The sequence below is a fragment of the Mesocricetus auratus genome, unplaced genomic scaffold (genome assembly GCF_017639785.1).
Source record: "Mesocricetus auratus isolate SY011 unplaced genomic scaffold, BCM_Maur_2.0 Super-Scaffold_100007, whole genome shotgun sequence".
NCBI lineage: Eukaryota > Metazoa > Chordata > Mammalia > Rodentia > Cricetidae > Mesocricetus > Mesocricetus auratus.
The window spans coordinates 81,794,800-81,811,133 of NW_024429191.1; the positions used below are offsets into that span (position 1 = coordinate 81,794,800).

General features: G+C 52.0%; 1 protein-coding gene across 21 annotated transcripts in view; it reads left to right on the forward strand.

The window, feature by feature from the left end:
• The window catches only part of Mapt (microtubule associated protein tau), a 96,577-nt gene that overhangs the window by 59,847 nt on the left and 20,396 nt on the right, over positions 1–16,334 (forward strand). For 6 of the 21 annotated variants that reach the window (XM_040749865.1, XM_040749869.1, XM_040749868.1 and 3 more), the window contains 6 exons: positions 2,927–3,664; positions 6,646–6,701; positions 9,272–9,469; positions 10,974–11,106; positions 12,356–12,409; positions 14,115–14,380. In XM_040749865.1, coding sequence (XP_040605799.1) covers positions 2,927–3,664; positions 6,646–6,701; positions 9,272–9,469; positions 10,974–11,106; positions 12,356–12,409; positions 14,115–14,380 — 1,445 coding nt within the window. The remainder of the gene's footprint in view (positions 1–2,926; positions 3,665–6,645; positions 6,702–9,271; positions 9,470–10,973; positions 11,107–12,355; positions 12,410–14,114; positions 14,381–16,334) is intronic. The other 15 variants (XM_040749879.1, XM_040749881.1, XM_040749880.1 and 12 more) reach the window with 6 other exon arrangements.

A 16,334-nucleotide genomic window follows, 5' to 3' on the forward strand; every position in this document is an offset into this window, starting at 1 on the left:
ACCACGAAACTTGTCCATTTGACCTTCCTTCTTCACACCTTATTATAATTTTCTTCTCAGGAGCCAAACTGCTGTGTTCAAGACAAGTTGTTTTCTGCAGCTGTTTACCATAGATACACTTTTAAAGGAGTTTAACCCTTAGAGAGTCACCGGGCGGTGGTGGCGCACGCCTTTAATTCCAGCACTCAGAGGCAGGTGGAGCTCTGTGAGTTCCAAGCCAGCCTGAGCTACAGAAAGTTCCAGGACAGGCTCCAAAGCTACAGAGAGAAATCCTGACTCAAAAAAAACAAAAACAAAAAAAAATCATAGAGGGTCTTGACTTTAGGAAATGGAGACTTCAATATAGATAAAGCATGAGTTGGCTTTGTTTTCTATTTTTCTGGATCAATGAACTTGAGAGTGTCCCGTATGACAGGGAGGCTTGTAGATGACAAAGGAGCTGGGAGATGGAGTGATGGAGGATTTGTCTTCTGTTTAGTAGCGCAGGCTGCCTGTGAAGGACTCTGTTCACTGACCTCTAGCCTAGTTCATCCCCCTTTAGGTGACTTGGACACTAGCTCCTGAGGAGGAGTTGGGGAGACATTTTGTCATGGTCCTGTTTACCTTGAGCCTTTCCTCCACTCCCTGTGAGTCTGTGTTTTAAACAGTTTGGTTGGTTGGTTGGTTTGCTTGAGGTAAGGTCCCACGTAGCCCAAGCTGCCCTCCATTTGTATCCAAGGATGACCTTGAACTTTTGACCTGCCTACCTCTACTGTTTGAGTGCTGAGGTTGCAGGCGTGAGCTACCCCAGCCAGTTTATGCCGTGCTGGGGATGGAACACAGGGCTTGCTGTGTGCCAGGCAAGCCCTCTGATAACTGAGCTTCGTGCCTTCACGGTCACTGAGTAGTTTACAGTGCCTCGAGGAGTTTTAATTATACCTCGAGGAGTTCCTCATCAGTTCACAAACACAGCAAAGCATGCTTGCTGTGTGTGTGTTTACTGCGCACGTTTTGAGGGCTCGCCTCAACTGGAATGGAATCTTTGAAAGCCTTGCACTATATCAGACTCAAGGACATCCCAGTCAAAAATAGTTTCTGGGGAGCATTTTCTTGAAGGTAGTAGAGGCCCGAGTCTGTTGGCTGGTATCATGGCTGGTGGCTGTCTTGGTCTCTGGTCCCTGAGCCATCTGGTACTGGGTAGCCAGACCCTGCTGGTTTCCCACATCTGTCTCTGTTGCTGTCCCCCTACTTGAGACAGACCAAGGGCCTCAACAAGGCACCTGATAAGGAGCAGAAATGGCTTTTTCCAGACAGTAGCTGTCCTATGTAGGATGCATTTATTGATCAGTTGTCATGTGATAGCCTTGACACTGGGACCACATGTGAATGTAACTGTGAACTCAATCTGGCATAAGGAAGGAGAGGGCCAGGCTGGAGTCGGGTCCCTTGACAGTGAGCCAGCCACACTGAGTCCCGCTGGGTTAGAGAGAGGCTTAGTGTACGGATTACTTGTGTGTGTCCAGAGTCACACATGCATGTGGATACCCATGTTCTCCCCTCCCCTCCCCTCCCCTTATCCAGATTTCTCTTCTGTATCCTCAAAGCCTTTGAGATTATAGGTTTTGTTAGAGAACTGGGGAGTTGTTTGGGAGATATTTTGTTGGGACCGGTAGGATGTTCAAAAAAAGTTCAGAGTTCCGTAAGTGTGGTGGCACATGCCTGTAATCTGAACACTTGGAAGTAGAGATCGGAGAATCAGGGTTTCAAGGTCATCCTTGGCCTCTTAGTGAGTTTGGTACCAGCCTCAGGTGCAGGAGACCCTGTCTCAAACAAGCATCAAACACAGCCAGAGGATGTTTATTGAGGACCTTGGTAAGACTCAGTGGGACACCTCCATCCCTAACACACAGCCAGATACTCTGAAGAGGGTTTTGTGTGAATATCATGTGACTGATGCAGGAAAATAACAAAACAACAGCGTGCTTAGATCAGCCGAGCTGGTGGACAGTGTGCTGGGTGAGCAGTTAGAGCAAGGGTCCCAATGATCCTGCCTCACCTGAGGCGAAAGGCAGGCCATGAAGGGTGACCACAGACCTATAAATGTGCTGCAGTTCCATGCAGTTCCGTATGGTGGGTCAGTTAACCAAGCTCCGTGCTGACAATCATAGCTTGTGAATTTTCCAAATCGGAGCAGGGCTAGAGATGCCCACTGTCTTCACCTGCCCAAAGGGATGAGGGAGGGGGAGAGAGAGAGAGAGAGAGAGAGAGAGAGAGAGAGAGAGAGAGAGGGACCACTGTCATAATCCAGCCAAGGCCATCTGGAGCCTAGAATCTTCTGGGAGCTTGGGTTCTGCGAATGGTAGGTGAACATGCATTGGATTTTATAATCACATGCTGGGTAACCACAGATATGCCAGCAGGCTCTGGCCCAGGTGAATACCAGTGGGGACTCAGAGGTCGCCAAGGACAAGAACACAGATGCCCAGAGAGTCATGCAGCAAGCTAGTGGCAGACAGACCAAGGGAACATTTATTCCAGGCAATAAGCTGGGCCTGAGCTGAGTCCCGGTCTCTGTTGGTAGGGTCCTGGTAGCCTTCAGGGGTCTTTACTTACGGCAAGTACTATGGTCCCCTTTAAACAATGTCTGTGCTCTTGTCAGCCGTTTGTCACCACTGCCTCTTCAAGCCCTGAGAGGTTCCTGAGCCAGAAACTTAGTGCTCAAGCCCACAAAGCACAGGCGTTTCTGGGGTCTCACCGTCACCTCTAGGTGACAAACAGTCAGGGACTCCGGACTTGTCAGTCACTCACTGTCCCCAGGAACACCCCACCTGCCCAGCCCCTCTTCCACCAGATAGACCTCAGAAGCCCATCCAGGAGTGGAGATCAGAGCCTGCCAAGGGGGGCCTGCCCATTCTGAAGCCCTCCTCTGCTGGATATCTCCACACAGAGCCAGAGAAGGTCGAAATTTTCCCAGAAAGTTTGCTTGGAGGGCCAGGGCGCCAGGAAGGCCAGGCTCCAGACTCAGGGATCTCAGATTGGATCTGCCAACCGGTGCCTAACGTGTCTGGGGCTCCCCTCCTGCCACAAGGCCTCAGGGAGGCCACGTGCCAACCTTCGGGGACAAGACCTGAGGATGTGGAGAGAAGCCACCCGGCCTCTGAGCTGCTGCAGCAAGAGTCACCTCAGAAGGAGGGATGGGGCAAAGACAGGCTGGGGAGTGAGGAGGAAGCAGAAGAAGATCTTGACATGGATGAGTCATCCCAGGACTCCCCTCCCTCCCAGGCACTCCCTGGCCCTGGGAGGGCTGCCCCTCAGGCTGTCTCCAGGGAACCCACTGGCTTGCCTGGGTTCCCGGTTGAGGGTGCCATCCCACTTCCTGTTGACTTCTCCAAAGTCTCCATAGAGACTCAGGCCTTGCAGCCAGAAGGGCCTGACACAGGGCCCATGGAGGAAGGGCATGAGGCTGCCCCAGAGTTCACATTCCACGTGGAAATCAAAGCCAGCGTGCCGAAGGAACAGGATTTGGAAGGGGCTACATTAGTGGGGGCCCCTGGAGAGGAGCAACAGGCCCAGGGCCCCTCTGTGGGAAAGGGTGCCAAAGAGGCTAGCCTTCTGGAACCATCTGAGAAGCAGCCCACGGCTGGCCAGCCAGGAAGGCCAGTCAGTCGGGTCCCTCAACTTAAAGGTCTGTGGTTTAAGTCCCCTCACTCCTCCCCTGGTGCCCTCCAGGCTGTGGACATCTCACTGAGCTTCTGGCCTTCCTTGACTCCCGCACCCTGAAATTCCAGGATAGCCACTAAACCCACCGCCTGGGCCGCGGCTGCCTCCCCAGCGCCTGCCCTGCAGCCTCTAGTAGCACGTATTCCTTTCACGCTTGCCCGAATTCTGCATGTCACCGACACCTGGCCCTGTGCTTTCTGTTCTGTTTTGGTCTCTATGCACTCGACACACCCACCATGGTCCACCAGCCCACCAGAGGTTGGTAGTCAGTCATACTACATAGAGTGGATAACGGCGTTCCTCATTTTTGAGGACTTATGATGTATTTTTACATTCACAATCTAGAACCTTCCCAGCACTCTGAGGAGGCATAATTGGCCCCACTTTTCAGATGAGGAAACTGGGCTCAGAGCCGGAAATTGGCCTTGAGATAAACACCCAGGAGTAAGTAACGGTTGGAGCCAAGTTCAGAATCCAATTCGGGTACATCCTCTTGCCATGGTCCCTCACACTGCCCTCCAGAAGATGCTAGAGTGTGTCCTCCTGCTGCAGAACCACCGAGTCCACCTGCCTGTCTTCCGATGCTCTCATCAACAGACAGCATGTCCCATTTGACAGGTGACAGCCACCCCTGTGGAGGTGGCTAACAACCCCCAAACCTCTCCCCCATGCTGCTTGCAGCAGGAATGATGAATAAAGCATATCTTCCAGGTCCAAAGTGACACTCGTGTCAGTCAGGGACAACCCTGTCAGTCAGTGTGCAACCCCATCTGGAACCCTCTGGAGGCTGCAGGGTGGGAGCAACCTCTAGGCAGCAACATGCGTGGCTTTACGATTTTTTAGAATACTTGGCATTTGGGCCTTCCGGTAAAGCTACTTGCCACCAAATCAAATGATGTAAGTTCCATCCCCAAGACCCACATGGTGCAAGGACATGCTGCATAGAGATCAGAGGACAGCTGTGGGAGACAACTGTCTGTCCTGTGACCTTCGTATGCATATGGTGGTGTGTATGTGGTACACATACACTCACACTCTCTCTCTCTCTCTGTCTCACACACACACACACACACACACACATGCATTCATGTGCTCTTGTACAATAAATAAATAAATAATGTCAGGATAGACTACTTGACATTTTAGAATTATTTGCAGAGACTAGAACCCGAAGCCTCCTAATCACAGAGTCAAAAGCATCTATTAACTATTGATTAAATTCTACTTATAGAAAACACTCCAATATCATAAATAGAACAGCCTGTCAGGATGGTGGCACAAGCCTGCCTTTTCAGCACATTCCAGTTAAGACAAAAGGATCATTGCAAGTTTGAGGCCAACCTGGACTACATAGTAAATTCAAGGCTAGCCTGGACTACATAACAAGATTGTGATTTTTTTGTTTTGTTTTGTTTTGTTTTGTTTTTAATCTGAACATGATGCCACATGCCTATAATGAGCACTGCACTCAGGATGGAGAAAAGGGGGCAAGGATGAGTCCTTGGATTTCCCAGATGTGTGTGACGCCACCTGCTAACCTCTCCCAGAACAGGGCTTGTTGAGGCCTATGTGGGCTCAGGAAGTGCTGGTCTAGCAGGCTGATTTCCGGTAATGGCGGTGGTAAGCCTGTTATTCCAGTGAAAGAATTCACCAACACAAGAAGTGGGAAAGTGTGTTAGCCACGCTGTGCAGATGCAAAGGGCAGAGACTTCCTGCACAGAAGCACTCTAAGGAACTGCTCTCACAGGTGGAGCTGGGAATTAGTCATTCTAGGGGACCGCTCTCACAGGTAGAGCTGGGAATTAGGCAGTGTTCTGAGGTGTTTTGGGTGTTCCAAAGTCACTGAGCCTGGGAACAACCACAGCTGGAGCTCTGGTTACTAGTAACAGTCTGGCCCTGCAGAAATGGTGGGTTTTCCCCTGAGTCAGAGTTGGATCGGCACTGCCATTTGTCCTAAACAGATACACATGGTTAACAGAGAAGCCTGAGATTCACTGAATTCCTACCGCAATGCAGATTCCTAGGTACCCGTTGGTTGCACACCCAACCTCAGTGCACCCAGGAGTCTGTATGTCACCTCCCCAGGTGATTCCTCCACAGTAGAACGGGGACACCCTCTGGGCTGGAGAGACAGCAGCACCGGTCACTCCAGAAGCCCAGTCTTCTTCACCTGCAGGTTAATAGTGACACTCGGCTTCTATGAGCAGAACGTGGCATATTTGAAGGGCCCTCAGGAGTGGCAAAATGCCCTCAGGGCTGTGTCAGAGTAGGAAGGACTCCGAGAAAGCAGCTGGAGCCCGATGTGGAAGGTCCCTGTTAGTGAGCTGCTCTGGGTTGTAGGTTGGACTCCATAAGAAAGGGGAGGACAGCCCCACTAGGCTCCTCTGTTCTGGAGTGGAGATTGGGATGGTCAACATAAAATGGCCAAGAGTGTGAGGCTGAGGACCCTTCCGGGGTAAGGAAATAGAGGTGGCTTCACCCTGGCCTTGAGGCTCTAGAGGGTAAGCGGGGATCTCACGGGATAGCAAAGCCAAGTCTGGCCACTGAGAGAGAGAGATCCCTCACTGTGATTCTGCTGTAGTCTGGACCCAGGCTGGGCTGTCCGGTTCACGCCTTGGGGCGTTTAAATGGCCCTGCATTCAGTGTGGCTGAGAGAGTGACCTGGCCACAGCCACATGTCAACATGCACCTCTAACAGCACCTGCTGCCTTCCTGCATGTCCCCACCCTCAGCCAGCCTGCTGCCCCCTCTCGCCGGGTTGCTCTGAACAATGGCCCTGTGTGCTGTGTGATACTAACGATGATATGAGAACCTAGTAGATTTCAGAACTAAGAAAACCAGCCGGGTTGCAACCAAAGGGAATTCACGCCACCAACCCTGAGCTCTGGTGTGTCTGCAAACCTTAGGCACGGGGGTCACGTGCATCCTTGTTTTGTATTTTATCAGCTCGAGTGGCCGGTGTAAGCAAAGACAGGACCGGAAACGATGAGAAGAAAGGGAAGGTAAGCTACTGACCAGCCAGTGTCATTCGCCAAGCAGCTGTTCGGCACGCCTGTGTTTGCTCTCATCTACCGTGTGTGGAAAGGGTTGGCCGTTAGAGCGCAGCTGTCATTTAAAGCTGTTGCTTTTCACAAAGGCAGTGTCTCTGTCTTGATACAGGGAGGGGTGCTCACCCCCATGCCCATGTCTTGCCATTCCCTCAGAGTTTAACATAAAGGGGTGTGTGAATTTTCTGCGGTAAATTTGGGGGTTAGTGCTTTTATCCTTACCACCACAGATCTAGGCTCAGTAAACATAGAAATGTTAATATTCACAGAGCACATGGGGGTCAGAGAGCCATGAGCAAGGCAAGAAGTGCTCTCCAGACAAAGGCAGGGGGGATTCTGGGGGAGCCCCCAAAGAGGAGAACTGGGGGGGAGCCATGCTGTGGTTGCAGCACAGCAGGGAACAGCAAACCCAGGAAGGAGGAAGAGACTGCTGAGTCTGGGAGGATAGGCAGGTGGCCTTGTTGCGGATTTGTATGCGGGGCTGCCCTGGGTTCTGAATTAGTGAACCTCCTTGAAATGAAGTGTGGAAAAGTGTGGGTTGGAAAGAGTGGTTTAAGGAAAGCCCTTCTCAGTCTTCTGCAACCAAGCCCAGCAGATAAAGCAGCCTGCTTGCCCCAGACCGGCACCCGAGCCCCACCTTGTCCTCGTGTTTTATCGGTAGGCCCCTCGCTCCGTGGATTTTTATCTTAGGAACTCCTACAGCTATGCAGTGGCCTCTTCCTGGAAACCCTCCCACACCCCACCAGCCCAGCTTGGACCAACCAGGCAACTAGTGTGAAGGCTGCCAGGAACATCTAGCCCATAGTTGGCGCCAGATCCCCCGGGAGTCTCCAGATGTGGATGATGGTGCTAGAATCTGGTAGCAGGGGTTGAGGACCATTCCCAGAAGGCCCTGTTCTGCACTCGTTAGAACTTGGGTGCTTAGAGAGAGAGAGAGAGAGAGGCAGCCCAGCCTCGTGCAGAAACCCCCGCCGCACTTCTTGAAGCGGGAATGATAACTGCTTGTCAGTCAAGATGCTCATTTCACTCTAGAGAGAGGGGCAGGGAGTTCTGGCCTCGTGCTTGCACGAGTGTGCATTTGTGTGCTCATTCAGCCCAGTCCCTGCCCTGGATTGGCTCACACCGTAGCATGGGGCTAAACCTACTACAGATCTACGCTGGGTAGAGAATGCCCCCTACGTAGGTCTTATCCAGCTAAGGAACAAGGGGTCCCAGTACTCACTCTAGTGTTCCCCTGTGAAAGCAGCCCCAAAGTAGCTGTCCCTTGAGCTCTCCTCCTGACACTGGAGACACAGACTTGTCCCCGGCCCCTTCCGTGAGGGCGTGAGGTAACACACCAGAAGAGCATGGTAGAGTCTTCAGTCAGGACTCCAGAGCACCCCACACTTGGCCTCTCAGTTCTTTCTCCCCAAAGGTCTGGTCTCACGCCCTGCCTTACCAGTGCCACCCTATTGAGAGTCCCCAGAGGCAACCGTGAGTGTCAGCCTTCAGCCCTGAGGTGCCCTGGTTCAAGGAACCAGTCCTTCTTGGAGAACATCCAGCCACATAGACACTTATTTCCTGAGGTGGAGTGTGTTCTGGTGTTAACTTTGGACAGATCGAAGCCCTCTAGGTAGCATTAAGATTAGTTTTATTCAAGTCTTTGTTTAATAAGAAAGAAAATGTGTATGTGTATTCATGTGCTTGTGCATATGTGCATTCGTGTGTGTGTGCACATGTGTGCATGTTTGTGCATGTGCGTGCATGTTTGTGTGTGTGCGTGCATGTTTGTGCGTGTGCCTGTGGGTGTGTCCTCAGTGACATCAGACAGAAGCTTTTTGTTGACTCTGGCACAATCCTCCTTGAAGGATTAGGATTCTGTTGGCATGGTGGAAAGAAAAGGTGGGTGTCAGTGAGCCCCGATGGGTGCACCCCCTGAGGTTGAGCCAAAAATGGAATGCCTCTGACCCATGCCACATTGGCGCTCTTTCTTGAGAAAATCTTGTTGTCTTTTTTCTGATGGTCTCTATGCACTTACCAAGAGGGAAGCCCTTTTAAGCCAGCATTCTCCAAGTAGGAGGCACAACAAGGTCCAGGTTCTAGAGAAAGGATGTACCAGAACGTCTATTGATGTCCAGCAACTCTTTTAGAAGTTCAACGCTATATGCCAGAGAGTGGTGGTGCGTGCACACCTTTAATCCCAGCACTCAGAAGCAGAGGCAGGTGGATCTCTGTAAATTCAAGGCCAGCCTGGTCTACAAAGCAAGTTCCAGGACAACCAGGGCTACACAGAGAAACCCTGTCTTGAAAAACAAAAACTATGTGACTTTTATTATGTCCATCCCATGTCAGCTGTGTGGCACGTGTGTGGCTGATAGGTGACAGTGCTGTCCTTTCTTCCTGGAAGGGCAGTGGAGAGGACTGCTTTGAGCTGTAATATGCCTTCTTTATGTTTAGGTTGTTTTTTTTTTTTGTCCTGTTTTTCAGTTTGTTTCCCTCCCCCATTGCTGACTTTTATTTTGATTTTATTTATGTTTATGTTTAAGACATCCACACCTTCCTGTGCTAAAACCTTGAGCAATAGGCCCTGCCTTAGCCCCACACGCCCCAGTCCTGGTAGCTCAGACCCTTTGATCAAACCCTCCAGCCCTGCGGTGTGCCCCGAGCCAGCCACCTCTCCTAAACACGTCTCTTCTGTCACACCCCGAAATGGCAGTCCTGGAACAAAGCAGATGAAACTCAAGGTAAGGAACTAACCTTCGGTGAGGCGCAGGCTGCTGTACCGTGCTATTCAAATGCTTTCTTTCTTCACCTAAATTCACAGGCAGCACTAGATGGTTGAATAAGAGACAGGGAGGGAACTGGGGACTAGAGCCTATGCTTCCTGCCTCCCTCTCCCCTCGAAACAGTAGTCCCCAAGATAAGCAGGGGACCCCAGTTTGAAAACCAGGGCTCTAAGTTGATCGTGGTACCTGATGCCTGTAACCAACCCTAACAACACTAAGGAAGATTCTTGTAAATCTGAGGCTTGCGTGAGCTATAGAGTGAGCTTCAGGCTAGCCTGGGCTATAGAGTGAATCTCCATTAAAAAAAAAAAAAGAAGCCATGTGTGGTGATGCTTATCATTTCAGCACCCAGGAATAAGAGGTAGGGGATCAATGCAATTTTACATAGAATGACTCTTCAAAAAATAAACAAAAATACCCAAGTGGGGCACACACCTTTAATTCCAGCTCTCGAGAGGCAGAGGCAGGTTGCTCTCTGAGTTCGAGGCCAGATCTATAGATCAAGTTCCAGGACAGCCAAGGCTGTTGTTATATAGTAAAACCCTGTCTCCAAAAACCAAAGTTAATTAATTAATTAATTAACTAATTTTAAAATGATCAAGAAAAGCCTCGCTGGGAGGTGGCATACGCCTTTAATTCCAGCACTTGGGAGGCAGAGGCAGGTGGATCTCTGTGAGTTCAAAACCAAGTCTGGTCTACAAGAGCTAGTTCCAGGACAGCCTCCAAAGCCACAGAGAAACCCTGTCCCAGAAAAACCAAAAAAAAAAAAAAAAAAAAGCCTCAGCTCCCTCTAGAGTTCCTATGGTGACTGGCCATGCCCCCAGCTGGGTGGTATGGCCTCCAGCTGCACCCATCCCAACAGCTCCTGCTCTCCTACCTTCCTCCAGGGTCTGGTGCACGTGGTTTCTCTGTGAAGTTCATGCACGTCTACGAGTCACTACTGACACCAGACCTGTAGTCACTCACAATCAGCTAATTGTGTCTGCTCCACCTCTGGCTCCCAGCCCTTAGCACACATCTAAGGAGTCATGGAGACCCCAGGGCCATGGAGAGAGAAGGCATGGCTTGGCTGTGGAGGCTTCTGTTGGAGGCTGAAGTGCAAGTGTCTTCGAGGGTCTCTGGTGAACCCATCCTCCATCAGCCACATCCATAGTGCAGTCTGGAAAGGCGTGTCCCCAAGTCATGGTCTTCCTGGGCCAGCCTGTTGATCTACTCTGGCCCTGATCTTGCTCCAAGCACTACTTTTATGACATAGACTAGCTCGCAATTCATCTAAGAGGAAGTAGGAACCTGATACTTGATGTGCGGGGGAACTGGGGGGCTGTGTGCCCTACAGACCCTCAAGACCGTACAAGACCCTCCTTCACCTTCTTCCAGTCAAGGTGGGAGGGTGGGGTTGACCCTTTCCTTGGTGATGATCATATTTCCCAGTGAAAACCTCTTACCTTGATTCGGTTTACAGGGGGCCGATGGTAAAACCGGAACGAAGATTGCTACACCTCGGGGAGCAGCCCCCCCAGGCCAGAAAGGCACATCCAACGCCACCAGGATCCCAGCCAAGACCACACCCAGCCCAAAGACCCCTCCTGGCTCAGGTGAGAGCGCTCTCTGGAGTGTTGATCCAGAAGCTTCCAGAAGGTGTGACCCCTGCCTCAGGCGACCACCGACAGTCAGTAACTCCTGGCACTGACTAACACCTTGCAGTTTGTTGAGCATGGGAGCGTTTGTCTTCTTTTTAGTCCTTTGACAATTGTCTGAGGTAGATAATGAACCTTTAATCAATGAAGAAATCTTGCTCATTTTGAAAGCATGATGATGAACGCCGGGTGTTGGTGGTGCACGCCTTTAATCCCTGCACTCTGGAGGCAGAGGCAGGCAGATCTTTGTGAGTTCGAGACCTGCCTGGTCTATAAGAGCTAGTTCCAGGACAGCCTCCAAAGCCTCAGAGAAACCTTGTCTCGAAAGAAAAAAGAAACTGACAAAAATCCAATCACATGGCTCATGAGTGGCAGGGAAGGTGCACTCACCCTAATCTATGGCTCTGGGGAGGCAGCCCAGCGTGAGGTGTTTTCAGGTTCCCTGTCTCTTTGGAGGAGCAGTAGCCTGGGCAGGATATCATGAGGGATCTCTGGCAAATCAACCTTGCAACTGCGATGTTAGGAATCTTCTAGCAAAACTAAAGGGTTTTAGCTGAGCAGTTGCACGCTGTGGTCATTACTCCGGCCTCCTGTAAATAAAATCCAGTTGGCATTGAGATCCTGGTCAGGCTATGGCTGTTTCAGGTCCAGTAGAGATACCAACAGCAGAAACCCTGAGGACCTGCTCCAGAAGGGACTTAGATGCCATGTGACTGTTGTCTGGCATGCATTTGCTCCCTAGTGGTGCCCAGGAGAACTGTGGTGTCTGGCCTGGCTCTTGGTGTCCTTGCTCACCTGGCCTGTGGTGGCACCTATGGCCTGCTGCATGCCTCTGCCTGGCGTTGTAAAGGGTGCTGCCTGCCGGCTGGCTGGGCTGCGTTTTCACTAAGTAACTGTGTGTCTGGTGTGTTTCTTGTTCGCTGATGATCTAGTAGCATTCATGACGCATCTGGCACATCTCCCTCAGTACTGTGCTGGCCCCACTCACACAGAGGCTTGAAGCAAGTGCTCCCCTTGCTCCTCGGATCTCACCTGTCCTTAGGTGGCTCCATGTTGATGGCTACGTCTTCCTCACTGGTCCCCGCACCTGTTCCTGCTTCTGTCTCTTATGCTAGGTGGACCAGCCAGACGCTGCCACCTGAAGTACTCACAGAGACAACTGTAAGCCTGATTATAATGAGGCTGTCTGTGGATTTTTCTTTTTAAGCTCCCAAGCAAGTGCAGAGAAAACTACCCCCTGCAGGGGCAAAGTCTGAGAGAGGTAATTCTGGGTAGTGGACCCTGGGTGGGCAGACCCTCTTAGTGTGTTCCGCCCCTGTGCTGGGAGGGCCTGCTGCTTCCAGCCCAGGCTACCCCAGAGAGGCCCAGACTGGAAAGATCATGTACACTTTTCTTCTCAAGTGTGGTTTGTACTGTGGGCATCTGTGGACTCACATTCCGTTGTGTTGTTTGCGTTTACTTCAGGAACTGGGGCTCTTTATGGGATGGGGAACTCTGTGCCTGGAGACATGGGCTGACTTTTTTGTTACAAATGGTGTTCCAGGGCTGGGTGATGACTCAGTGGTTAAGAACACCCGGCTGCTCTTCCCAGAAGACCCGGGTTCAATTCTCAGCACCCACATGGCAGCCCACAACTGTCTGTAACAGGCAAACCAATGTACATGGAGTAAAAACAAATAAATCATTAAAAGAAAAGAAATGGTATTTCACGCGGACATGTTACAGACAGATGTGAGCCACCATGTGGGTCCCAGGAATAGAACCTGAGTCCTCTGGAGGAACAGCCAGTGCTCTTAACTGCTGAGCCACCTCTCCACCCCTATATGTCCTTCTCAAAATAAGGTCTTGAGGGCTCTGATCTCCTGCACCTTTCAGATGAGGACATGGGTATAATGGGGTCACTGGCTCACCCCCAGGTTACTTCCCAAGTGTCAGGAAAAGAACATAAGCCACCACCATCCTGTGTCCCTGGAGACATGGAGGCAGAGCTAAGCCCATAGTGTCGGTGGCCTCGCATATCACAGAACTTGATGGCTTTAGGGGTTCCTAAGACTTGGAACTGGAGACTGAGCGCTGGTGTTTAGGCGGAGATTGGCAGCAGTAAGTACGTTTGCTATGGTGCTTCTCCTCGCTGTAGGCTGAGAAAGGCCAGTTTTGCAGGCCTCTATCAGATCTGGGTGGGAGCCCAAAACTTTGCATATCCCAAGTCCCACCTCCCACTAAGAGGTTTTCAAACACGAAACAAAAAGCCCAGGGGTGTGGTGGCTTGATGAACTCTAGGTGTGTCTGAGGCGCCCTGACTATTCTGAGAGAAGTGTGTGGGTGAAGGACGCAGGGAGGAGGGTGGCCAGAGCCTGCCGAGAAGTCCGGGCAGCCTTCCTGGCCACCGATGGCATTGGGAGAGGTGTGTGGAACAGCAAGGTGGGATTCAGCAGTGGGGGGGGGTGGGGCTTGTGTGGAAAGCTCTGGGCAGGTGGTTCGTACCTTGTTCTGCAGCCCTACAGTTTGAGGGGCCCTGGATGTGCCCGACAGCCTCAGACCTCCACTGTGGGGGAAGGGTCAGGAGGATCCCAACCGTTGCATTGCCTCAGTTAAGGAAGGACAGGTAGCAGTGTGTCTGTGGAACGGCACCCAATCACTTCCTTTTCCAAGGCCAGGCCTCAGCTCAGTGACGTAGAATGCATCTCCTGACTTCAGGACACTTGGGAGCTTGGGGATAGTTAGGCCTTCCCTGAGAGGACGTACCATGTGTTGGAGCACAGATGAGAATAACGTTGCTTTAGTGGGAAATAGTGCTCACCGTATCCAAGTGACAGGGCGGGAGCAGATGCTTCTCCACAGATGGGCCTCTCTCAGAGCTCCCTCTGGATCCTCGAGGTAGGGGGCCCCCAGTGCAGTGGCCTCAGGGACTTTGCAGACCCCGCATCCACCTGGCCTCAACTCCTTCCTCTCTCCCCACCTTCCAGGCGAAACACCAAAATCCGGAGAACGCAGCGGCTACAGCAGCCCCGGCTCCCCTGGGACCCCTGGCAGTCGCTCCCGCACCCCATCCCTGCCAACGCCACCCACCCGGGAGCCCAAGAAGGTAGCAGTGGTTCGCACTCCCCCTAAGTCGCCATCTGCCAGTAAGAGCCGCCTGCAGACTGCCCCTGTGCCCATGCCAGACCTGAAGAATGTCAAGTCCAAGATTGGCTCCACCGAGAATCTGAAACACCAGCCAGGAGGTGGGAAGGTAAGGGCGTGGCCAGTCATGCGGTCGGGTCAAGGTGCAGCCTCCAAACGAGCCCAGGCGGGCCTCAAGACAGACTTGGCTTCTGCTCCCCCAGAGCACACAGACCACCAAAGCACTGGCTCCTCCTGTCCTCCCTTTAGCCTTTCTGATCGGACAATAGATTTCACTGGGTACCGCCCAGGTTGGGCCTGGCTTTCTCCCTCGGTTCTGGGGAAATTTGAGATTCTATGGCTTTCGTGAAATTTCTAGGTCCGGAGGCACCCCCTTCCTTGCTTTCCATCTGAGCGTTGCTCAGGTTGACTGACATGTCCTCAGGGTTCTAGAATATGTAACTGAGAGAGTATGTGAGTGTCTGCAGGCCTGATTCCCCCAACACACACCCAATGAGTTTGTCCTGAGTCCCTCCCCTGTGCACCCCGGATGTCTCACTCCAGTCCAAGTCTCATTTTATGAAGACGTTAGCCCTGTGGGATTAGGGTCACTCTCCTGACTCATTTCAACAGTCATTGCTCTAAAGACCTTATCTCAAACACAAGTCATTTAGAAGTTAGGGTGTCAGCATATAAATGGGGAAAGCATAGTATGTCCCCTCCCCACCCGGCACTGGGGTAAAGGGAGGCCAATGAGGGGTGTGGACCTGTGTGCTTGTCTTCTGGGCATCGTCAGACTGGGGCAACACGCCCTCTGAGGTGCTGAGGGCCAGTGCCCTCATCAGCAAAGCGGACACTCTCCCCGCTGCTGAATTTGCTTGGGGCTAGTCGCTGGAGAGAAGTTGGCTATGACCCCCAAGGGCACCTTCCCTGAAGCCCTGTGTTTTGTTGTGGGGAAGCCTTCGGCCCTCCTATTGGCTCTGCACAGTGTGGTTTGTATGTCATGTGGGTCAAAGGAAACAGGTCTGTCTTCTTTTCTCCAACCTAGCACTCAGGAGACAGGGTCAGGTAGATCTGTGAATTCTAGTCCAGCCTGGGCTATACAGTGATCTCCAGGCTAGCCAGGGCTGTATGTGAAACCCTGCCTCAAAGAAGAAGAGGAAAAGGAGGAGAAGGAAGAGGAAGAGGAAGAGGGAAAAATCCACAAAGCCACTTGCTCACTCTGAGGAAATTGAACAACAAGGTCTCAGTGACTTCTTGTAGCAACAGAGACGTGGTGTCCAATCAGCATCTTCCTGGGCCCAGGCCCAAGCCCTGGAGGACTGGTAGCCACCAGCTGCCTACACCCCCCCCCCCCCCGACAGGATGAAGCATGGGTGTGGAACTGTATCCTCCCAGGGAAGAGATCAGCGGGCAGAAGAGGATATGTGTTCAGAACGCCTTGGTCACAGGCAGCCACTGAGCGCTGCTCCCACCCCTGCCTGAGCCAGGCCTGTGCAAAGGCCCCGCTTGTGGAGGAAAGGATGCTGGCCGCTTATTTGGCGCTCACTTACTGCATTGCTGGGGATGCTGGAGGGAGGTGAAAAAAGCGTCCTCTCTCTGCAGCAGCAGCTCCGGTTCCCTTAAAGATCCCGGGCGTCACCATTGTGGCTTTATGTGTGGTTTATAGAAAGAAAAGTTCTCGGGACCCCCATGACTCAGTCAGCAGAGTGACTTGGAAGCCACGGAGACTGGTCAGCACCACAGCTGCCATCTGTCCTTTGACTTCATGGGCTCCAGACTTCCGGTCCTCATTCTGGTCCTCATTCACTTCTCAAAGATGACTGCAAGGGCCAGCAAGGCGGGTCAGAGGGGAGAGTTCATGCCATCAAGCCTGATGATGGAGTCTGATCCCAGAGCCCACATGGGTGGAGAGAGAACCGACTCCTGCGGGTCATCCTCTGATGCGTGTGCACACACGCGTGCACGGCAGATTAAAAATGTCAAAACAAAAGCACGTGAGCTCCTGGAAGCTGCATCTCAGGACCCCTGTGATCATCACTGCCCTGGGTGTCAGGACTTAGGGCTGCCCAGAGTCTACGAAG